Source organism: Mauremys mutica, chromosome 5 (assembly GCF_020497125.1).
Source record: "Mauremys mutica isolate MM-2020 ecotype Southern chromosome 5, ASM2049712v1, whole genome shotgun sequence".
Lineage (NCBI taxonomy): Eukaryota > Metazoa > Chordata > Testudines > Geoemydidae > Mauremys > Mauremys mutica.
This window is the reverse complement of record NC_059076.1, coordinates 63745206-63770790: the sequence shown is the minus strand read 5'-3', so window position 1 is coordinate 63770790 and position 25585 is coordinate 63745206. Positions and strand designations below refer to the sequence as shown.

Below are 25585 nucleotides of genomic sequence, written 5' to 3'. Positions count from 1 at the left end.
TGTAAAAAAAATTTATTGTCCATATAAAAGTGCCAAAATATCCACCAACACTGTAATCTAGTTCAATAACCAGCTTAATCTAGTAATCAAAATTGCAAGCATCTTTATTCACATTTTTAAAATCAAATTTCTGTCATATTTCCACAGTAACCCGAGTCCCTAGAAAGTGGGAAATTTGCATTCCGGTTGGCTGTTGTAGTCCATATGTCCAAGTTCATATAGGCACGGAATGGGTTAAACCTTGGATAATACTCCTGCTTACACATAACTGCCTGGTTCTCAACATGAGCTGAGTGTTGAGCGGTGGCACTGACTGGGCAGCAGCTTTCATAGACATCACTCTGAGGTGCCCAGATGGAACCAAAAAGTCCAGACATTGGAGACAAGCTTCTGGCACTTGAGAGGTAGGGCTGTAGGACAAGAAAAAAGCATCAGGGCAAAGTGCAAGCCAATATTTTGGGGGAAACAGAAACTGAAAACACATACTCTACATGGGAGGATGAAACCTGGGGAGCAGAACTGCTGAGAGAAACCTAGGGATCATATAGCCAGGAAATTATAAACAGGAGTTTACAAATGACATGGTTGCAAAAACAAGGCCAATGCAGTTTTGGGTCGCATATGCAAAAGCATTTCACAAAACAGGGCAGTATTAGCCTTCTTCTATATGGCTCTGATGTGACCACAACTGGAGTACTACGTCCAGTTGTGATCAGGCTTACCAGCAAAAATATAGACAAATGGAGAAACTCTGTTACTCTTATTTAAATTATCACGGGGATGAAGGACTGATTTAAAAGACAAGACAGAAAGAGCCAGAGATGTATAAGCTTGGCTAAGAGATGACTAATGGAGGGACATGGTAACATGCTATAGCACTACTGGAAGCAGGGCCGGCTCCAGACCCCAGCGCACCAAGTACACGCTTGGGGCGGTGTCCCAGCGGAAGGGCGGCAGGCGGCTCTGGCAGACCTCCCACAGGCATGCCTGCGGAAGGTCTGCTGCTCCCGTGGCTCCGGTAGACCTCCCGCAGACGTGCCTGCGGAGGGGCCGCTGGTCCCGCGGCTCCGGTGGAGCATCCGCAGGCATGCCTGCGGGAGGTCCACCGGAGCCGCGGGGCCAGCAGACCCTCCACAGGCACATCTGCGGGAGGTCCACCCGAGCCGCGGGACCGGCGACCGCTAGAGCGCCCCCCGCAGCGCGCCACCCTGCTTGGGGCGGCGGAAATCCTAGAGCCGCCTCTGACTGGAAGAACAGAATATGCTACTGTGAGAGTAATGGGGTGCAAGAGAAATTTTAGAATGAATGTCAGGAAAAACCTCTTGTATTAGCCTGTGGAACAGTCTGTCAATGGAGATCATAGAAACCTTAGGACTTTTAAAACCAGCTAAAACACTAAGAAATGTATTGTAGCGGAAAATCCTGTTCTGTTAAGAAAATAGACTGAATTATCTAATAGGTTTTTCTAGTCTCAAACTTCTATGATTCCAGAACACATTCAAATAAAAATATAGAATTAATGTCCCTCTCTGCCCCCTGTAAATTTCTATCACTTCTTCCATCCAGTGCCCTATTGAATCCACTATGTATGTGTGCTGCTGAAATCATCTCTTGCTTTTACTGATGAGATTTGTCTGTTAAACTCTCTTTTCCTATTGTAAACACACAAAATACATTTTCAAAGTGGAAGATTTTCATCCTAGTGCAGGAGAAGGTGATTATATCTAAAGACAACACTACAATACATTGCACTGTGGGACTGAAATAAACTCGTCCCATCCCTTCCTGTTCATCTGCTACACTTTTCTCTTTGGAGACAAGCAAAAAGGGCCAAAGTGAGTGCTCAGAGACTCATGCACAAATCCAGCTGAAGTCAGTTTGAGTTGCATGTATACATCACAGAGAAAACTTTGTGGACGTTACCAAGAGCATCAGGGCTGTGTATGCCACTCTACAATTTCTGATTTCCCTTTTGTGTTTATAACTTTAGAATTGTTTTCATTGTCAGCACTTCTTGCTTCTATCCTCCACTAAAGCTGTGGGGGGGGGGGGGGTTGGTTTTTTTTTTTTTTGAGGGAGGGAGCGAAGGAGGAACAGAGGGAAAGGGGTAAACAGATTACTCAAATCCAACATGCACGTTTCCATTTTCAAGGGTCTCAATACAATGTTCAAGTAAAATGACCCAACAGAAACTTAGCCAAATATTGGTGACATACTATGGATAGTGCTAACAAAATCAACATCAAAGACCACAACCTACTGGAAAGAAAAGAGGAGAGACTGAAATGTAAAGGTATCTGGCAGGCACTTCAGAGGAGTACATTAGGCCAACACGTAGTGACCGGAATACTCACTGAAGAGTTGACATAACTGGCTGGTTCCCAGGTAGGCGTCATGTTGGGTGGAGCGCTCCAGGTAGGCTGACAATTGTGATCAATGTAGGCAGTATTTTGCACTTCTGCAGTACATGGGAAGCCATTGGGGTAATTCATGTTTTCTGCAGGTGAGGAGAGATGGAGAACAAAATTAAGCTTTTTGCATTATAAATTATATTAAACTTTCTGCAGGCGGAGCAGAACTGTCCCATCATGAGAGACATTAGAACTGCTAGCCGGCTTTCACCAATCCAAGGTGACTTCCTGGCAATACGGCACTCACCTCTTTGTAACATTTACATATTTCCATGCATCTTTCAAACCTACAATGTAAACAGGATTATCGTTTCTTATTAGCTACTACTGGGGCCATTAGCCAATTGCTTGCAAGGGAAATGGGTAAAGGCTACATAAAACCTTTTCTCTCTGGATTGCTGGAGCTTGAAATCCTCCATTAGCCACAAAATAGGTAGAGAATGGACAACATTAAGGCAAAGCTTCCCCATCCTCCTCTGCCCACATGCCTCAGCCCTAAACTCCCAAGAGACTACGGCGATTCAAAATCCTGTGCTCTTGTAACTTCATCTTTAAATATAGCCTAGCTAGTAGTGCAGTATTCCAGGTAACTGTGAACATGCTTAATGTGCAAAATAAGTCACATCCTGAGGAAAAAATAGGCCACAAAAGACGTTATGTTGTACACACTAGTATACTGAGCTCTGTCACAGGTGCACAATCTGTTGGGATTTCTACTTTGAGAAACCTGGTCTTTGCATAGCACTTTTAAGTTGCCTTGTTATTTCTCATATACACTGTATAGTACTTGGTGTCAAAAATTTAAACTTGAGTAAACGACAACTTCTCAAAAGTTTACAAACAAATACTTTTCAGGCTTTCTATTCATAGATTTGTTTCATCTCCCTTGTTCTCCATCAATTCACAGTTGAGGTTTGAGATTTGTGACGGGGTGCAGAGAAGGAATGTTAAAAAGAGCAGTCTGGGCCTGATAATTCTGCTGGAGTTAATGTAGTCACACTAGTAGAAAACTGATGTAAGTGAAATCAAAATCAGGCCTCTAGGAAGCTCTGCAAACCAGGTTTTGGGTGAGTGGGTCAAAACTCATTCGAGTTGTTCCAAGTCAGGAATTTAACTAAGGGTGTCTGAAAAACCTCATTCTAGAGAGGAGTGAGGACCATGTGGTTAGGGCACTAGAAGAGGAATCAGGAAACCTGGGTTGTGTTCCACATCTGCCACAGATTAAATTATTTAACTCCTCTGTGCCTTAGTTCCCTAACTGGAAAACAGACATAACTGCACTTTCCTTCTCCCATCCTTTGTCTGTCTTGTCCACTTAAATCATAAGTTTTTTGCGGTATTCAGCACCTCGCACAATGGGCACCTCATATTACCTGGGGGCCTCTAGGCACTACTGAAATACACATACGTGATAACTAATTTCTCCTGATCTATTTTACCCTAATTAAAAAAATTGGCACGCTCAGCTCTCTAACAGTCTAGTGCTACTGGTTTTAAAAGAAAAAAATATATTAATTACCTTGCTTTTCAAAGGAGGAGAGAAAAAAACATGCTTAGTGATATTCTAAGTTTAGCAGCACTCTTACCTTCTGGAAAAGCACTGTATTCATTCATCTCTAATGGGCAATACATGTTGGGAAACTGGCTATCATAAGTTGCATTCCAATCAATTAAGCTATTACAAAAGACAAAATCAAATGACAAAAATCAAAATACTGTACAGGGTTTATGAAAATAGTTTAAAAACACTTTAAGATACTGTAAAACTATTAGATGACAATTGACTGAAATAAGTGATTGCACTTCACACATGCTAATTACATAATAGTACAAACAGTTATCAGCAATGGTGTGTTAAAATTAGGCTCATTCTTATACTGAGTGGGGGGTGTGGAACAATTTTTATAGTGAGGGGGCTGAAAGCCATTGAACCAAACTGTAAACCCTGTATATGATAGGAACCACTTCAAGTCATGGGGTGCAGCACCCCCTGCCTCCCTAGTTCCAGCACTTCTGATACTGAGTATTTTTTTAATCTTTTCTCCATGAGGCGGAAGAAGAGACTAGTGGCTAAAGTACAGTACTGGTAGGAAGGTTATCTGAGTTCTGTTTCTGGATCTGCCACAAACTTCCTGTATTACTTAAACAAATACAAAATTTCTGGGATTCAGTTTCCCCATCTCTCTCTCAAAAAAAGGAATTATAGTATGTTCCTACCACATAAGCATATTAGGAGGGAACTATGGCCACTGGGAGTTACCTACGGACGCTCAGGTAAACAAAGCATCTCACGGCCCACCAGGGGCTTACCCTGAACAAGCCGCAAACCAAGTTTGGGAACCCCTGATCTACAGTAAGAGTCTTCCTTACTAGTTCTTAACATGCAACCATACCATGGAAACTTTAAACGGCACATGCTTAAGAATCGTTGCATGATAAGCTCAGATACATTCATGCTGTTAAGGCTGTAGGCTGAAAAACATGATATCAAAAAATGAAGCAAAAAATAACTTGCCTATTGTGAACAGAAGGGGTTTCCTGGATCATGCATGGTACGTTATTCTCAAGGTTATAGTTTAAGCTATTTGTCAAACAGACTGGTTGAGCAGGCCACAAATCTCCTGTAGGATAAAGACCTAGAAAGGCAAAGAGATCTTGATTGAAGCGTATGAAATGCAACAGTGCAGAAATGAGGGATCCACCAAATCTTAGTACTATGGTGACATCTGATTCTCAGATCCACAGTAAAAAGGTTGTATGTAAGAGAGATAATCCAGCCAGAGAGATCGCTTTATAGTTTTCCCAAAGGACAGTATCCTATCCCTCCCTCTTATATTACTACTTGAAACCAAAAAGAATGGCTGTCAATATAAAAAGAAACCTCACTAAAAGATTCCAAGACAGACTAACTGTCAGGGCCAGATCCTACAGCTGATATAAATTGACCCAATGGAGCTAGGCCAATTTATACCAGCTAAGGATCTGTCCCCTAAGAGTGTATGTCACTGGATGAAAATTCCTAGGGAAGAACTTATTGACAAATGTTTACGTTTGATGTAACTTGCTGTGCAGATGAAAACAAAATCAGACACTTTTCAATTGGTTAAAAAAAAAAGATTGAAGCAGATTCTGAAATTCAACATAGCAAAAGCAAAGATTCCCACAGAAAGTACATGTAATGTTGGAATGACATCAGTGATGAGGCCTGGTACTTGTAGCTTTCATCATGGGAGGATGGACTAAACGAAAATGACTGTTTTCACAGCCAAATCTGAATACTGATTACATGTTTGTGTATTAAAACTCTTCCTCAGGAAGAGCATCTAGTTTTGAACAGAAGAGCTCGTGCTGCTAGAGCAGTGGTCCCCAACCTTCTTGTGGCCAGTAGCACATTCATGTTTTCAGAAGAGTGTGGAGGGCGCCAACAATTACTCACATACAGGGCTGGCTCCAGGCACCAGTGGAGCAAGCACGTGCCTGGGGCAGCACATGCTACGGGGCAGCATTCCGTCCATTCTGCAGAGTTGGAGCGTTTTTTGTTTTGTTTTGCTTTGGGGGGGGGGGGGTGGCGCCAGTTCTGGGCAGTGCAGAGAGAAGTCGGGAGGACAGAGAACACCAGCGCCCGCAGCCTGCAGCCCTGGAGTTCTCTGTCCCAAGCAGGCGCGGGGCCGGGGCTTCTTGAAGTCGGAGAGAAACTGCGGCCCCACACCTGCCAAGGACCGAGAACACCAGAGCCCGCAGCCTGCAGCCCCGGAGTTCTCTGTCCCCAGCCGCTGCAGGGCCGCAGCTTCTCTCTCCTGCTGGGCACTAGGCGGGAGCACATAAATGCCCTGGCGGGTGCCATGGCACCCGCGGGCACCACGCTGGGGACCACTGTGCTAGAGCCATTAAAAAGAGATATAAACTATAAGCGCACATACTTTTTAAAGGGAATGATGTGAAAAAAACAAGAGAGAGCAGGCTTCAGATTTCCTCTTGGATCCACAATTCTATTCTACAATCTCTAATTTATCCCGTAATCTTTTACGCCACAATTTATTAATCCCACCAAACAAATGAACATTATTTCCATTTGAAATGCAGATAAACGAAAACAACCACATATTTAAGATCCCAAATCATTACATCGTTCACTGTCCATTTTGGAGGGAGTGGAGTAAAGTCAAAAAGGGCTGAAGACATTTTCCTCAATCATGACTGAGGAAATTAGGAGAGAAATATCTGATGGCATTAACTGTGTCTCAACTCCACTTAAGACATCAGTTCTTTTGACCTCTCAATCATGCTGGTACTGTTTAAATGTTACTCTGCAGTCAGGGTGCTTAGCCTGTGCAAAGCAAGACAACTGTCAGGAAAGAATACTCGAAGTGTGAAATGACACCTGAAGCCTGCCTTTTTTCACTGAGAAGACCATAAACAAAGTCTAGGTTATAACAAAGACTAGTAATGGCAAATAAAGTCTTCTCTGAGTCCTTTTAGTTGTCAGGAAGTTTAAAAAAAAAAAAAGCCAAGTCCTCAGCAATGTAGCTCAAACACAGCAGTCTGAGAGTAAAGCCCTTGTGGGTTTACAAGTAAACGTAGTTAAGAAACATTACATGTGGTACTTATGTGTACTACTGTACAAACATTAGCACCAAATCTGTTGTTGAAAAAGCAACTAACCTTTATTTTTGTCAGGATCTGCCGTTATGTCAGTGAAGTTGGTACATATGGTTTCTGGATACTGGGGGACAGTATTTATGTCTCTGCTGAATGAAGACAAAGGACTTTTTAAAATTTTGGATTACCAACATTAAAAATTCCCTAGTCATTCTTCTCCTAGAAAAGAAAATTCAAGGAGTTTTATAGGGTTTTTTCATGTTGAAAATTTTCTGATGGATGTGTCTAGAATGGAAGCTACTAAATGGAGCGATGGAACACTAAATAATAGATGATACTGTAGGGAGCATGGAAATGGTGTCCCTTTGCTCCACAAATTAAGCTTTTCCTTTGCCTATTCTCCTTACTCTGAGCTATCGCATATCTCACAATCTCAGCATTTTGGTGCTTATTACATGTGGAAAACAAATAAAATACTAATTATCTTAACATTTTATTATCCATATTTCAGATGATATAAAACTCATATAGGAGCCAAATTTCATTTATCAAACATTCTGATCATATGAAGGTTTCAGATGTCCCCCAGGCAATTCAGATAATCAGTTTACTTTAAAATAATATAGATAACATATTCCATATTTTAATGTATGTGCATTCACATACTCCACATACATCTAATTTAACTGGAACACAGACTGTACTGAGACTAAATGAGAGCATGGTTCATAGGTTCAGACTGAGATTAAGTTTGTTTGGGATGAGCTTTTATCTATTAGAGATTGCTAAATGTAAGAGGTCCACCCATATCTTTAAAACCAATAGGTCAGCTTTCCATATACTGTACTACAGAAATTTACTTCTCAGAATAATGTCACCTGCAGAAGTTAAGAGGAAGAAAAAGCTCTGATCACTGAGAGCCCAACTCTTCTTTTTGGGTGTGACCTCTCTACCAGTCTGACATTTTGGGCTGTCTCTCTCTTCCTGCAAATATCAGAGATGTTTCCCAATTTGTTGTTGGAGTTACAGGCTTTTGACCATGGCCCTCATGCCCTTACACCAGATGAGTATTTCCAAAGCTGCACTGAAATACTCCGTTATCAGTAACCCCAGGGAAAACACATAATTGACTCTAGTAGCTGAATCCCACTTGTCTCAAACTGGGAATGAGATGAAGATCCAGGTAACTGAAACTTTAGATGCTGCACGTATTATAGGAAGGGGGAGGATATGTCAGAGAAAGAAAAGGAAAAATGTTTGAGTTGTCTCAGGACAGCATGATTCTCAGAAAAAGAACCCCATCAACTTAAAAGTGACATATTTGTCTGACCTTTCCTTACCTAAAAATTAGCACAGAAAACTACTAGAATGGGAAGATAATACAGAAAAAATAACTTCCTTATTTTTTCTTATGTATCCCATATTTCCGTTGCATAATAAGCAAGGTTTCCCTATCGTTTGTGTAAGTTTTTTCATAGAGCTACAGGGAAGAGAGAAACATTTTCAACATTAGGAAAACGTGACTGTACTACCTCAAAAATTAGCAGTGAGAATCACAAGCAGGTGTAGGACCTGAAACTGTTTTTAATTCATTTTTTAAAAACTAACAATATTTCAAGTTGATGGAGTTTCTTTAATATTTACTGGGGTAGACTTAACAAAAATTTACCTGGTATTGCAGATGTTATGAGACAGATTTAAAGTGATGGGAGTTTCAGTTGGAAAATCATTTTGTGAAATATTCTCCCCTAAATAAAACAATGATTGTGAATCAAAAAAGATTTTGAAAACAGAAACATATACACAATACACTTACCAATGGTGTGTATGAACTTATTTCTCAGTGTGGAATGTCAGTACCACCACTTACCATTACAGAATGTATTTATCAAATATGCTTATTCATAAACCCCTCTGAAATCTATACAGTTGTCATATATTATATGGGGTCTCAACCTGGAGATCATGATCCCTTCTTTATGGCTAGCTAAGAGGAGGGCCCAGACATTTTTTTTCTGTTGCAATATGGGCCCAGGGTTTGGAAAAAGACTGAGAACAACTATTCTACCAGAAGAGTAAGTTCTTCTGTAGTGTCAGACTTTATGAAAAGAAAATACATTTATCTTTTTTTTTGTGCAGCGGTCACCTTAAAAATTTTTACTACTAACATTTATAATGTTAATTATTCATTCCTACTTACTATCCAAATGACTCTGTGTTTGAAAAGAGTTACACTACATTATGAATATCTAGGGTTGCCAACTTTCTAATCACACAAAACTGAACACCTTCTCCAAGGCCCTGCCCCTGCTCACTCCATCCCCGCTCCCTCTGTTGCTCCCTTTGCCCCCACACTCACTCACTTGCTCATTTTCACAGGGCTGGTTCAGGGGGTTGGAGTGTGGGAGGTCGTGTGGGCTCCAGGGTGGGGCCAGAAATGAGGGGTTCAGGATATGGAAGGGGGGGTCCAGGCTGGGACAGAGGGTTGGTGTGTGGGGGAGGGGGGGAGTGAGGGCTCCAGCTGGGGATGCAGGCTTTGGTTTGGGTCTGGGGATGAGAGGTTTTGGATGCAGGGGGGGACTCTGGGCTGGGACAGCGGGTTGGAGTGCAGGAGAGGGTGCGGGTTCTGGGAGGGAGTTTGGGTGCGTACGGGGGCTCACAGCTGGGGCTGACCAGAGCTGCCTGGGTCCCTTTTCAACCAGGTGTTCCAGTAAAAAAAAACCAGATGCCTGGCAACCCTATGAATACATAGAAAATTATTCCAGAGACATTCCATCTCATTAGGTCAGAGGCACAGCTAATTTTTCCTGACTCTGAAGCCAGGTTTGTTGATAGTTTTTTGCTCAGACACTAAATTATATTTATATTATTCAAAATAGCATTTAGAGACATGAAACCAATTTTTCCATGTCACTAGAGAACATTCTGTATAAACTACTTTAAATTCTGTTCATTATTAATGCTGCAGCAAGTTACCTGTTAATAATACTATTGGTACTAAGGATTTTCACCATTCTTTTTAATATGGCACAGCAATGAAGCATAATTGTGCCTTTTGGTGTTTGTGATGTGCTTTGGGCTTACTACCATATACAAGTGCATGATTCTGGGGTAGTTTCTGTAATTTTTTGAGCTGTCCATCTGCACACTTTCTTAATTACCCACAAACTAAGATTCTTTTTACTTTTGCCATTTAAAGATGTAGGTCATATATACTACAGCACATAACGCATACATTGTTCCACATGTAACAATAGTCTAAAGGTAAGGACTGAATTAAAATGTGGGCAGAGTTAGTAGCTCTCAGTTCTGTAGTCTTTCCAAAAGTGACTAATTGTACAGCTTCCTTAATTTCGGGTGTGGTACTTTTTCAGTTCACTTTCTTATCCACATTTTCTCTTTCCCCTTTTGCTTTTACTGTTCATGGCTCTTTTTCTCATACGTTTTAGTTCACATTTGGATTTTTATTACTCCTGCCTAAACTATAGTCTATGAAGCACTTGCAGGTAATCTATGTAGAAGGAGCTGGTCACATGCTGTATACTATTCTCCCAGTTTCAGGCTGCTTATACAAGGGCCCAAGCCCTTCAACATGAAGAAGGGCCGAGAGATCTGTAGAAGCATCTAGAAACAAAAAGAGTGGGAGGGAGGGATTGGCAGACAAGCTGCCTCTACTTGGGGCTGCTGCTAAAGAAGAGGAGGGGAAACTGGAGCTGTCTTCAGAAATCAGAGCCACCAGTGAGATGGAGCTTCCAGATAGAGAGGAATGTCTGGGAGAGAAGAGAATGAAGTGGCTGGGAAGCAGGGGGATAGGATGAGACAGCACTAGGCTGCACAGAAGGCTGTTCAGGGAAAAAAGGGGTGGGGTGGGGTTGAAAAGAGAGTGTACACGAGCAAGTAAAGAGACAGGAGAAGAAATGAAAAGCAAAGTAGACAATGCGATTACACATTTCAGAAGGGACCCAACTCTACAGTGTCAGCAACTTCAGTACATTCCTAATAATACTCCCCCATGTGGAAACAACAGCTAGTTGCCAGGGGTTGTTACCTGGGGAAGAGGTCCACAGGACAATCTCTATGAAGACACTGCAATGCTATGAAAAAATGTGTGCCTGTGCATAAAACAGTAGTAGGCTTGGCCATACCTACACCAAAAGGCCACTTTGTTCCCTCTCTAGTTTACCTTCTCCCTGTTTTACTCCTACCTCAGTTTTCATTTAAGAAGTGTTTCTCTCCTACACCCCCCTTCCTCTACACAGAGCCCTAAGCATAATGGCTGGGGCCCTTTCACTCCAACTCACCCTTCCCCTAATCCCCCCAGGACAAGGTCACCAGTGTCTGGCAATATCAGACACTTTTAACATAATCCTGTGATGCTCCTGTTATATCATTTTGTTTCAAGTCTCAGGGACTTTTCTTAGCAGGGAACCAAATCACACTATGTGGAGGAATACAAAATTCCACAGCTAGGCCTGAACTGTGGCTTCAACATGGCACTTCCACCCACCAACAAACCTCTCAAAGAGAAAACAGCTACATCAAAAGAGAAAACCTGTGAATGTTATTTTCATCTTTCCTTACTCACTTATGGTAATTAGAACTTCTATAGCAACTCTGCCTGCAGGCACCGCCCCCGCAGATCCCACTGGCTGCGGTTCCCGGCCAATGGGAGCTGCGGGGACGCCGCCTAGCAGCTGAGCGAGGGGGGATGTCACCACTTCCGGGGAGCCCCCCAGGTAAGTGCCACTCAGAGCCTGCCTCACCCTGTCCCATGCCCCAATTCCCTGCCCCCCCACCCCAAACTCTGCTGCAGGGAGGTGTGTGGGGGGGGGGGGGGAGACTGCCCCAGCTGCGACCGGTACGACTCACGCAGGGCTGTCTGAGCTGCCCCAGAGCCAGGTGCACTGGCCACTGCAGAAGTCACAGAGGTCATGGAAAGTCACAGAATCCCTGACTTCCATGACCTCTGTGACAAACTTGCAGCCTTAATGATAATATATTGACAACTTTCTAAGTTACTTTCAATCACTGGATTATAATATGTACAAAATACTACATATATTTCAACCGGGCATCTTGAAGTGCCTTGATAACACAACTGAATGAATCCTAATGACACTCCTGAAGGTAAAACAGGCAAGTGTTGTTAGACATATTTTAGAGAGGGAAAAATGGAGGCCCACGCTGGCCAACATCACACAGTGACTCAGTGGCAGAGCTAGGAAGAGGATGAGAGTGCTGATGCCCAGGTCCTTGCTCTAATAACTAAAGGACACTGCCTCTCTACGTTAGGACCCAACTGAACTAAATACTACAGATTAGACTGCAAAAGGGTCACATCAATTTGGAAAGGTTCAGACATGCTGACAAGTTACTTCTTAACAATATAGTCTTCTAGGCTCAAAACTAGGCTTTCCCTCCCAAATGTGATACCACATGTTTCTCCAGCCTTTCCTGGTATTCTTAAATGTATCTGAAGCATTTATGAAAAACTTACTTTGCCACCTATCTAGAGCACTAACCACAGTAGGAGAATGAGTATCATATTGCTGATCAGGCAGAAAGTAAGTTTTTCTAAGTCTAGAATGACAACAAGAGGACAGAGGAAAGACGTTCACATGGTTACTGAACATGGAAACAAAAATATATCCAGGGTTTATAAGAAATTACTAGTGTATCTTGCCAGAATGGGGAAAATACAAATATATTTTGAAAAGTCATGTTTTACACTACAACCCAAATGTACAAAAGACCTGCCTATTACAGAAGAGAAACAGGCAATTACCTAGAGAAAACAGCATGAATTTTCGTGTCCCAACAAAAGTAGCTTAATAAAAGGTATTTTGTGATCTGATGTGAAAATTCAGTGTTCAATGACTTTCAAAGACAGACTATTACCCCTGTATAATGTAATGGTTTTGTGCTCGTTCATGAGCTTTAATTAAAACACAATAACACCAACTGGTTCACTGCCTGTATGAGTTCTTGGTTTGCCAGGTGTGTTTCCTTCTTTCCACATTTCTAAGCAGCAGCACACCTGCAAACTTGAATTTGTTTATGCTCAAGGATCCCCACACTAGAATTACTGCCCATGCCACAGGCATCTATCACTAAAACAGGTCAAAGAAAGCACAGAGTTGGGTATAGTATCATGGCAACCTGAGTCACTAATGCATTCACCCTAAGATATTCTTGCAAAATGATTACATGTTTTAGACACATTTAATAAGTAGGAGACCATTTTTCCCCATGAAGGAGCACAAAAGGCCTACAAATTAACTGGAGGCAACTAGATGATTTGACTAGAATATTGCGGAGTAATTAATGAATTTTGAGGTTTTCTAAGGAGGTTTACAAGGAATTTTCTAATACAAGAAAGATCTCAGTTACTTCAGAGTGTGCACAGGTCAGATATTGGAGTCCTGGCTCATTTCTAACCTACAATATTATAATGGTTATGGAACAACAAATACAGCAATTCTGCATCTTGGAGTCTTAACTCCAATGTTTGTTTTTAGATTTCCTGAATAAACCTGGCGAACCATGAGTGGATGAATACAAAACCCCTTTGTGTTATATATACACACATGATGTACATTGTTTTATACAGAGTATGCACTTTCAAACCTGAATACCAGCTTTAAAAAAGTAGCTGGAAAAAAGATTTAGCAACTGGTAAAATACTTTCTGGTCCCTCACTCTGTAGAATGCTACCATGAAGACTCGATTCTATTAAACCGTGGTATCTGGGCAGACTGCATAAGCTACACACACTCTCCTTGTAACTAAGGGTTCCATCGACTCAAACTATCCAAAAAGAAGACCTAAACTCGGCATGTACTTGTGCGTATTCTATTTCCAACACTTACTTGATGGAAGAAAATGCCGGGTAGTAATCATGGGTTTTTTATCTCCATCGGAGCTGCTTGTGCTACTCCAGCTGCCCCAGCTACCACGACTGGCACGTACACTTCCTGAAGAACTTCCACAGTCCGAGCTTGAATCAGAGCAAAATTTTTCCAAACAATTCTTCTTAGACCGTTGATAAAAGCTTTCTGAAAAAAGTTGAAAAAAAAAAGAAAAGAAAAGAAAGAAGATTACATTTAAACTCAAAATTAAACAATGTTGTTGTTTTTTAAATGTGTTGTTATATTAATCCTTTAAACCTACTGAGCAGAAACAGGAAGTATTATTTACAGATAGCGTCACTGGCATGTATGGCATTGTATAGGCATACAAGATGACAAAATCCCTACCCTGGAGGAGCTTATCATCTAATTTACACCTATAACACAATGAGAAGTGACAACAAACCATGGCCTATAGGGGCTGAGACAGGAGTAAGAAATGGGAAGTGCATACTGCTCTTTAAGCAGCACAAATGTTATTGTAAACAGATACCTTATATAAAGACCCTGAGAACATGCACATTAAATCTAATAAATAACTCATCAGTGAACTATGGACTTTCCCCTCCTCCTCATCTTATCAAGAATAAGAACCACCACTATATAAACTCATTTATCTGCCTAACACACTCCCTTCTCAAAAGCTGGGGAAAGCAGATAGATTTGAGGAAAGGTGAACAGGCCCTGGATCTGTGGACCAAGGCAGGAAACAAGGTTCAAAGTTGATGGTTATTCACTGAAAATGCCCTACCTATATCCCAACTGAAGCTATTCTGGGGGCTGTCACTTTAACTGATCTCACACAAGGAGACAGTTGATAGGTAGGCATGTCCCAAACAGTTTAATGCAGTGTTGTTCCCAGGATATCAGAGACAAGGTGGGTGAGGTAATATCTTTTATTGGACCAACTTCTGTTGGTGAGAGAGAGATGCTTTCAAGCTTACACAGAGCTCTCTTTAGAAGTTGGTCCAATAAAAGATATTACCTCACCCACCTTGTCCCCCAAACAGTTTAAGGCATTACAGTTTCATGCTCTGACATGTCTTCTTACGTTGGCTAGGGAGCATTATGGATTAAATGCATTCAGCCCCTCAGAGAAGGCATACTTTTTGGTATTTCTTGGCATCTCAGAAACCATGTTGACTGGCTCCCAGAGAAGCTACATATAGCCCTCATTGGCCAGGACGGTCACATTAAGGGGCCCATGAGGGCAAGGGAAATAAAAGTCCCCAAGGGAAGTAATCAAAATATTGTGGTGTCAAAAAACTAGACATTACCTTTTCCCAATGCAATCCCAATAATGATTACATACCTGTTTCTCCCTGCGTAGACAAGCTCCCAACTTTTTGGTCTGTTTTACAAGTTTCCCTTATGCCAATGTTATTTCTTAGTTCAGGCCTTTCAAATTCCTTGCACATACGCTTCAACTCATTCTGTTCAGGAACCCTGAAATAATCACAAACCAACTGTGTTTACATTTTAACTATCAGTTTCCCCCTTCCAATTACTAAACATTTTATTAGCAACTCTGTCAAGCCAAGATCTTGAGCTGGGAACAGGCTCAAAACTCTTGCTCCTCAGGTTGGCTGGGACTGTGAGTGAGACAAAGGTGACAGATACCTTCAGAGCTCACAAAGGACAGTGCGGATGCAAGAATTGGCTGTATATTTCCAACAACTTGGGAGTTCACCAGAACCACCACGTGCTTCTTTACAAATATCGTCACACCTTCCTGTCACTGCCCCCTACCTGTGAAGCACAAAGTGATCCACAAAGCCATTACCCTCTCCTCCAAGTTGTTCCTCAAAACACACTTCTCCTCTGATGCCTACAAGAAAGTATAGGTTGGGGGACAGTCTGGGATACTGAAGTATTGTCACTCTTTTTTAAAATATAAAAATTGTATATCTTCCAAACAAATCTCTCAAATTCTGTATACTGGTTGCCTTCCTAGACTCCAATCTTGCAATCAAATCCATTGAAATCAAAGTACCGTATATACTCATTCATAAGCCAAATATTTTTGGTAAAAAAGTGACGCACCAAAAAGTGGGGGGCGGCTTATAAACTGGTCTACACAAAAATTTGATTATTTTAAACTCTATGGAATCATTGAATTGAATATCTAATACATTGTCGTTTTCTTTACCTGGAGCGTCTGCAGGCATGGAGCCCCTCAGCTCCCTGTGGCGCAGTTCGCCATTCCCAGCCAATGGGTGCGCCACTTTCGGCAGCTACCATTGGCAAGGACCTAGATTTCCAGAGAACCCTGAACCTGATTTGGGCTCCTGACACTAACATAATAAATCATCATCACCAAAATAATAAGCAGAAGAAAACCCACTGATTCAGGAAATATTAATCTCTTCAATTCTTAGCTAGTAGGAGCCAACATTTCTTGATCTAATACATTATCAGTCAGATCCATGTTAAGAGAAGCCCAAAGCCAATCAGGTGGCAGGGTGAATGCAGAATAGAAACATCTAAAAATGTTTATCTTTAGCATTATGTATTTCAGGACTAGTTTGGCTAATACTGGAAATGACACAAATTTGAGTTATTATTTCTATGGAGAGTAGATGGCCACATTTTAATGCCTAGAAAGCAATGATTGTTGAAAGGTACATAAATGACCCAGTAAGAGAAATAACACTAGACAAACATTTCCCTTCCATTTTTGTGTGTCTTATCTACACAGACTCTGATCCTGTGCTGAATTCTATGTATTGTGAGTAGACTGTGTTATGCAGGATTATCACAATGGTGCCTTGTGTTCTGACTTTACAATCGGTTTATATAGTTACACTACTTAGAGTCTGTTAAAGTCAATATAAATCTTTTCAGGATTGTAGCCTTAAATCTAAGCTGTTTGGGGGAGGCACTTTCTCTAATTGTACGTTTGTACATTGCCTTGCACAATGGGGCCCTGATTCTAGATGGCATCTTTAGAGTTACTGTAATACAAATAATTTAATAATGATGAACAACAACATAAAATAATAGGAAAAGCTTACAATTAATTGACTCTTAGAAGTTAATGAAGTAAACTTATAAAAAAAAGTTTTAAAAATATTTCTCAGGATCTTGTCATATTCCTGCCTAATATTCTGATCTAACATTGCTTTAACTTACCACAATACTTGGCTACAAGCCACGAAGAAGTCATTTAGTCAGAATGTCCCAGGTATCCCAGACTTCCTCTTTCAAACTTTAATTTTTAAATCACTACACTTCATTGGGGAAATGCTGGCTTCTTTGTATTAAAAAAAAAAATCTTCTCTTCCTCTTTATACTATATTAGAAGATAAAATTGCTTCAAACTATTAAGAGATGATCTGATTCCCATGAAGTTGGAATCATTTCAAAAGATTTTTGTTTGCTGCAGACAAGACATACTGGATTTTATCCACTCGGAACAGAGTGGAAAGGAAACTAACCATCTGAGTTTTAAAGCAGGCAAATTTCCAGTTTATAAGGAGAAGCAATTAAATATTGACCAGGATGTAAATTCAAACCCTCATGTTTCTCCATGGCTTCTTAGTTTAAAGTCTGTCTACACAGGACATATATGTTCACAAAAGTGCAGGTGTAACATATTTTGCAATTATAAAATTAGCATTATTTTATTTGTTATCAGGAATATAGGTTTCTGGATGTTTTGTTCCTTTAATCTGAAGTCCTCAGCATGAAACATTTTACAGCTGAAGAATAAATCAAAGAATTAAAGTAGCGACTTCACCATGAAAATCCTCTCATTCTCTGCAATTGAATCCTAAACGTGGCCCTGATTCTGCAGCGAGATCCATCCAGGTGACCCTTTGCAACCATGACAGGTCCCATTGAAATCAACAGGACTCCTTACAGATTGCTTTGCAGAATGGGGTGTGTACATATACACACATATTTGTGTATGTACACGGACACGTGGGCACACACCCATTTTCCTGTGCAATATAGTATAGTATGTATTAATATGACAGTTTTAGCCCTGAATTATATTATATCATACAATAACCTGCATACTGTATTATACAAAACCTAAAGAGAGACTAAACACAGAAATGAAAGCATTTCCAGTTTCAACATAGTGTAATAAAACATGTGATTGTCCGAGGATGCAGCACACACCTTGGAGATATATTAACATTCTTTTTCTTGTTTTTTCTAGATGTTCTATTTCTATTCCAACTTATATTTGATAAATTGCCTTCTCTTTTCTCCTGAGATCTCTTCTTCCTGTAAGCCTCTTCTTGCTGAAAAGGTAAAAACATGAACTAGTGAGAGAACATGTCTATTATCAATGAAGTAACCTTGGTAAATTCATGTCAGTGGTTTTATCTAGGCAAAGTACATTCACAAAATGACTCTTTTAGACTTACTGAAAGATTTAGTGCCATTTTCCAAGATCACCACTTAATCTACCTACCCAAGATTCAGACCTTCATATCACCTGTAAATGTTGAGAGAGAAAAGTTTCTGAATCCCCAACGTGCTAGCATTTTCCCCCTTTCCTTCCCTGCCCCTGAGCAAAGTTGGGAGTGCAGAGGACGAATGGTATATACAATTCTTAATGGACTAAAAACTAGAAACATCTGCCTGATTTGTGATCAGCTTGTGGGAGAGTTCAGCAGCAATAAATTCTCTCTTCCCTCACCTATTGGTGGCGTCCCCTCTGTTTATCTGAAATATTACTGAAAAAATAATGGGGATAAGTAAAACAGAAAATATTAGTAAATTTAAGTTTTAATTTATATTGGACTTAAAATATAATAGACCACCACCAGAAACACATGAAGAGCCGCAGAACATGGCCAAAAGCCACTTATAACTGCATTAACATTTTCTCAAAACAAGAGTAGGATCCAGCAAATGTTTTCAATATGTGCTCCAGAAGTACAACATGTAATTTATTATTAAAGCTTTTCATGAAGGCATTAGATAGAGCAGGGGGCAGAATCAGAAAGGTTCTATCAGTGAATTTAGGAAGCCACTTAAACTCTCTGTAATGTAAATACAATACTTGTAAAGCTCTTGAAATCTTTGAACAAAAGATACTATCTTGTAGGTTCCTGGTTATTATTACTATTTAGCAATTTGTGTAAATGAATTCATCCTTTGTCATGCTCAAATTCAGTTTCTGGCACAGAGATTAGAGTCATATGTTCCAAGGCCAAAAGGGAACATTGGGATCATCTAGTTGGACCTCGTGTATAACAGGCCATAGAACTTCCCCAAAATAACCAAAGTGAAAGGGGGAAGGACGATCCTTGTTTGCAAGATAGCTCTCTAACAAGGGTTGAGGAGGGAGCTCCACATGACACTACTGACACTGACACTTGGTGTTAGATTTAAGTCAGACTGTGTGAGTGTGTGTTTGTGCCTGCACTAATGTTAACTGCATGGAAACAAAATGTGTTTGCGATATAGCCCACATTATATATAAAGCCTACTTGTGAACTCCACCAAAACATTTGTTGTTATTTTATAATCCAGTTTTAATACATAAAACTAGGACACAGAATATCACAACCTGGGGGTTCTACTCATTCATCAGATGATCAGTAAGTGATTTTAGGATTTATTCTTTACAGAATGTTTCTCTCTCTTTTATTTTAGGCATTTTAAATATGAAATGGAGAAGGATCATTTAATACAAACCTCAACTGAAGCAAGTTCCTGTTTTTCACAGCATGGTGTATCCTCCTTAGGTCCTTTACTAATCTTTTTCTCAGTGGAAGGCTTTGTGTTAATCTGCTTTTTCGAAGTCTCACAGTTTTCTATTTCATTCCTGAGAGGCACTTGCTGGTTATTCCCTGGAGTGAAACAATACGAAGAGTGTAACTTTGGGAAGACCACGAGGCTCCCATTGCCTTCCCCGGTCACGCCACCTTGGCCAACATTTTCAAACTTGGATGCTTCGCAAAACACTATGATTATCAATCATTTTTGTTTTGCTGCTTATCCCCCCCACAAAAAAAACCCAAAATCCAAAAGTTAACACTGCTGTGTTAACACTTCTAAAACCAGCTGCAAGAGGAAGTTTTATATATAGCAGTACTAATATACACTTCCCCTATATACCCACCCTGTTATAATCACCCTACATCAGTTGGTTCTTTAGTCCTTATGTGCAGTTAGGACCACACTGGGGGGGGGGGCACTCAGCTAAAACTCTCAACCAGGCTCTTATGTTACATCTCACTTGCTACAACATCCTTTTCTCTGGCTTTAATAAATGCAATCTAGCCCCATTCATATTTATTCAGAATGCTTCTGCAAACATCATTCTCTTAGTCCTCTTTTTACATCCCTCCACTGGCTCCCCTTTCTCTATCACATCAAACATAAACTACTTGTTTTACTTTCAAGGCTCTTCATGGCCTATCCTCACCCTATCTACCATCTCTCATTCACCATTGAGATGTCAGCTTCCACCGCCCATTGCCCTATCAGGCCAGCCTCCATAGACAACCTGTTTACATTTTCAAACAAGCACATTGGTGCTTTCTCCCTTGCTGCCCCTCCCCACAAACACCCACAAAGCTAACATCTTGTCTACATGGGGAGTTACTCTGGAAAGGCTATGGCTCCATTGGATTAGCTCCATTTGTAGATGCTCTTATTCTAGAATGAGAATGCCTTATTCCAAATAAACTTAATCCACTTCTAACATGGATTAAGATAATTCAGAACAATGCATGCTCATTCTGGAATAAGAGCGTCCACACATGGAGTTAATCTGAAATAGTAAAACTGCTTTAAATTCACATTCTGCCTTATTCCAGATTAACTTTCGTATGTAGACAAGCCCTTATTCACTATCTTCCTTCAAAAGCCTCCTGAAAACTCCCTCTGCTGTGATGCCTACAAAAAACTTGTCCATGGTTAGGCTGCTAGTGGGCTGAGATCACAGCCCATCATGCTGCCAATGTTGCCACTGCTTCCTTATGCTCCCCTATTTGTTGTTATCCGTATGTTGTACCATACATAGACTGGACGCTTTTTGAGACAGAGATCGTCTTTTGTTCTGTGTTTGTACAGCAGCTAGCACAATGGGATTCTGGGTCATGACTGGGGTTCTTAGGTGATATGGCAATACAAATAGCAAATAATAAAAACAACAGCTGCAAGGATGGACTTGGGCAAGGATTTTTGGTCGTGGAACTCTCACCTAGAAGACAGCCAAGTTTCTCCCACTGGCCGCCTTTAGGTAACTTAAGGTCCATTTATTCTGTTTGACGTATTATCAGGATGGTTGGATCTTTTATTTTTAACATTCTGCACTGATATTATTGTACAATATTTAATTGTATTATAAATGCGCTGAATTCTTCAGCTGCAAAATATTAAGAAATATGGATATTTGAGATTACCCTGTGACCTAATGACAAGGCTTTTGGCTGCGCTGCACATGGCACGCATAAGGAACAAGAGTACTACGGTCATGACTACACCACAGATCAAACCGCAGTGCTGATCTTTGGTGGGAAGGGTATGCCTGTCCCAATCTCATTCTTCAGTGCTCCTTATTAGCCAGTTTACTAGCAGTGCCTGCAGCCTCTGAGGAAGTTAACGCTCCCTCTTTTGTGAATGGCAGCACCACAGTGGCAGGGACATGGATGAACATGGCGGGGATAGGGAAGAGTGAAGAACCATCACAAAACAAAGCAATGAGCAAGATCAGAGACCAGAGCTAAAAAAACATGTTACTAGTCTTCTAAAAAAAATGTGTCACTGCTTTCCAAGATATAACACACGGAGTAAATTGTTTCCTGAAGATTTCCTGGTGCCACAAATATTCTCTATAATTAACAGTTATGCATGTTTCATATTGGTATGATTCAGATTTAATTTATAGTCCCAAACCATCTACAAATTAAACCACAGAACTTTAGACAGCCAACAAACCCAGAAAATGCCAGGAGTCAAGAAATAATTGAAACAAAGCTTGTTTGTTTCATTGTTTGCTCATTTTCTTAAACATTTGATAATTAAGCAATCACGAGAACTCTGGAATCATGAGAACTCAGCAGCCCTGACCCCAGAACCCTGCCACGCTGGGCAGCCGGGAACCCGGACCCCGCTGCACGTCCTGGCAGCCTTTAGCACACAGCTGAGATTCAGCTGTGTGCTAATTGGGCTGCATGTGGCCAGAGGGTTGAGAACGGCTGACCTTGAAGATAATAGGGCTATTAGTAATAGCCCACATGGATTTGCCAAGAACAAATCATGCCAAACCAACCTAATTTCTTTCTTTGACAGGGTTACTGACCTCATAGATGGGGGTAAAACTGTAGACATGATGTATCTTTATTTCAGTAAGGCTTTGGACAGTCCCATTTGACATTCTCATAAGCAAACTAGGGAAACGTGGTCTAGATGAAGTTACTATAAGGTGGGTGCACAACTGGTTGAAAGACCATATTCAAAGAGTAGTTATCAATGCTTTGCTGGGGGGGAGGGGTTGTCTAGTGGAGTCCCACAGGGGTCAGTCCAATACTATTCAATATTTTCATTAATGACTTGGAGAATGGAGTGGAGAGTGTGCTTATAAAATCTGTAGATGACACCAAGCTGGCATTGCTAGCACTATGGAGGACAGCATTAGAATCCAAATTAACCTTGGAGAATTGGTCAAATCAACAAGAAGAAATTCAAGAAAGACAAGTGCAAAGTACCTCTTTAGGAAGACAAATCAACTAATGAATGGGGAATAACTGGCTAGGCAGCAGTACTGCTGAAAAGGTTCTGGGGGTTATAGTGGACCACAAATTGAATATGAGCCACCAATGTGATGCTGTTCCATAAAAGACTAATATCATTCCGGGGTGGATTAACCGGAGTGTCATATGCAGGACACAGGAGGTGACTGTCTTGCTCTACTTAGCACTGGTGAAGTCTCAGCTGGAATACTGGGTCCAGTTCTGGACACCACACTTCAGGAAAGATGTGGACAAATTGGAGAGAGTCCACAGGAGAGCATCAAAAATGACAGACGGTTTAAACAACCTGACTTATAAGGAAAGGTTAAAAAACTGGGAATGTTTAGTCTTGAGAAAAGACGACTGAGTGGGAACTTGATAACAACCATCAGATAACTTAAGAGCTCTTATAAAGAGGACTTATCAATTGCTCTCTATGTCCAGTGAAGGTAGGACAAGGCAGCAAGGGAGATTGGGGTTAGATATTAGGAAAAACTTTCAAATTATCAGAATAGTTAAGCTTCCAAGGAAGACTGTGGATGGAATCCCCATCACTGGAGGATTTTAAGAACAGGTTAGACAATCATCTGTCAGTGATGGTCTGGTATATTTGGTCCTGCCCCAATGCATGGGGCCGGACGAGATATCTCTTGAGGTCCCTTCCAGCCCTACATTTCTGTGACTCTCTATTTTGTGATACTAAAAATGACTATAAATAATCATTTACTTTTGTTAAGAATGCAATGCCATTTACAGTAGGAAGCAGCTTGGTTTAGGTATAATGCATGATCTCTCTCAACTGTAACTGAAAATATTTTCCCATGTATTTGGTTATGTTTAAAAGTGTAATCAATGTTTTTAAATGTTATTTAGCAGCTTTGAAAATATAAAGTAGGTTAACAACAACACTGTACTTCTAGAGCATCTGAAGAATTTCAAAGCACTTTATAAATATTAATTAAATTAATTTGTCAACATGTCTGAAATGAGTAAGTAGTAGTACTGTAAATCCATTTAACAGATGAGGAAATACACAGGGTAACTGAGTGTCTCAGGGTCAAACAGTTAGTCTGTGGCAGAGCCAGGAACAGAACCCAGATCTCTTTATTCCCAATCCAACAAAAACGGACTTATCAACTGAATATTTGGGATTCAAACAATGGATTTGCTTTTGCCACATTCTCAGTGAAAACACATGTCCACAAGAAATATTCCTTCGACTTCCTAACCAACATTTCTCCTAAGTGTTCTTGTGCCTCTTCCCCAAGGCTAGTCTCTCAATTTAAAGTCATGAGCTAAACATCTCTTGAGTCTCTGATAGACATGGCAACTTGTGAACTCCTAATAATGTGAGAACTTCCAAATACCCTGGTGGCAGCTTCTGGCCCTTTTAGGTTACAATATTATTACAAAAGCCAGATGCCTAACTTTCAGAAGTGCTAAGCACAACTCCAAAGGAAGTCAGTGGGATCGCTAGCAAGTCAGCAGTCAGACCCCAGATTTTCAGTGGGCCTAAATAGTAAACAGGTACAGCTACACTCCGCAGAGTTTAACTTAGTTTTTTTTTTTTTTTTAAAGATTTAAATAATTTGAATATCTGACCACGGACAGATTGTATTTTAATCATATCTATGATGAAAATATGTTTGTCTCTTAACTTTGTTTTAATCTTTATAAATATTATGGTGTGAATTTATGCACTGAAGCAACTGTGAAGTCCTAAAACTTTTATCATATCCATATTATATGAAACTTGCTTCCAGTTTCATACTTTCAGAAATACCCTTGAAGCTGCATCTTAGCCGCAGTTTTGATTTACAACACAAAGGAATTTTTCTGGCCATATCCTCTTTCTTGCAAATCTGCATAAACATATCAAAATCAAGAGGCATGAGTAAAATATCCTCACACAGAGGGTGAAATCCTATCCCCACTGAAGTGAAGGAATGTTTTGCCCTTGACTTCAATGGGGCCAAGATTTTCACCCAAGAAGTCCAATAATTTCAAAATGAATTACAGAAATGGAAAGATTACCATTATTTTTCCTGGAAAGGTCTTGCAATTCTGGCTGTTGTTGAGATGAATTTGACAAGTGACTTTCGGGTAGCTTCTTAGATGTCTTCAGAGGACAGAATTCCTGTTCTTTGAGCTCAGTTATATTTTCTGAAGTTTTAAGGTTAGTTTCCTTAGGAAACATACATGCTTGAAGATCCTCCTTCAAATCACATTCTGAAGAAGTACTTTTCATGAGAACTGTATTTTTTAGTGCATTTTCTTCTTTATCCAGAAAGTTTCCTGGAAGAGTTAAATTCTTCTGCATGTTTACATTTATGCCATTTGCATATTTTAGGTGTAGCCAGTTCTCACTAACAATATCAGTGCAAATGTCCTCTTTTGGTGCTGAGATTTGGTTCTCTACAGTCTGATTCTGCTTTTCATCAGTAGTTGTAATGGCACTGCCAGTTACTGTGATTGTTTTTTGTTTACTGTAGTAAACGGAACATTTATGTTTCTTCTGAGAGTGGCTATAGGTTGCTGGACTTCTCTTTGCAGCATTCTGGCTTCGGCTGGATGGAGTGCCTACAGAAAGGAAGCCTTTTCCTTTGCCTTTATCAGAGGTGCTACAGGAATCCATAAAGGTCTTGCAGCTGCCCCTGGATATGAAATAAAGAATTTTTAAGGTGTTTTTTAAATATATGTAAAGCCATCATTAAATTATATCTTTTAAAAAAGTATTCAGTGAAAGGCAAAGTGAAATATTAATGAAACATAAGAACTGGATTTCTACCTTCTTTCGGTATAAAACTCAGGAAGGGACAATTTACCCGAAGCTATCTTCTGTCCTAACAGAAGTGAGTGCTTACAGTGGAAAGATTCACTTAATGGCTATGGGTTAAAATCTCACCCAAGTTGCATACATGGCTCCTACTGTCTTCAAAGGCACCCACAAATGTGTTTCCAAGCC

At 40.5% G+C, this 25585-nt stretch overlaps 1 protein-coding gene across 5 annotated transcripts in view; it reads right to left on the bottom strand.

Moving 5' to 3' along the window:
• TMEM131L (transmembrane 131 like) overlaps nt 1-25585 on the bottom strand; it is a 117848-nt gene continuing 92263 nt past the window's right edge. For 4 of the 5 annotated variants that reach the window (XM_045018264.1, XM_045018265.1, XM_045018267.1 and 1 more), the window contains 11 exons: nt 24655-25274; nt 19577-19731; nt 18047-18171; nt 15231-15364; nt 13880-14065; nt 8680-8758; nt 7074-7159; nt 4927-5047; nt 3998-4086; nt 2355-2497; nt 1-410 (listed from right to left, as the gene is read on the bottom strand). In XM_045018264.1, the coding sequence (XP_044874199.1) occupies nt 123-410; nt 2355-2497; nt 3998-4086; nt 4927-5047; nt 7074-7159; nt 8680-8758; nt 13880-14065; nt 15231-15364; nt 18047-18171; nt 19577-19731; nt 24655-25274 (2026 nt within the window). In that variant the 3' untranslated portion in view covers nt 1-122. The remainder of the gene's footprint in view (nt 411-2354; nt 2498-3997; nt 4087-4926; nt 5048-7073; nt 7160-8679; nt 8759-13879; nt 14066-15230; nt 15365-18046; nt 18172-19576; nt 19732-24654; nt 25275-25585) is intronic. The other variant, XM_045018266.1, reaches the window with a different exon arrangement.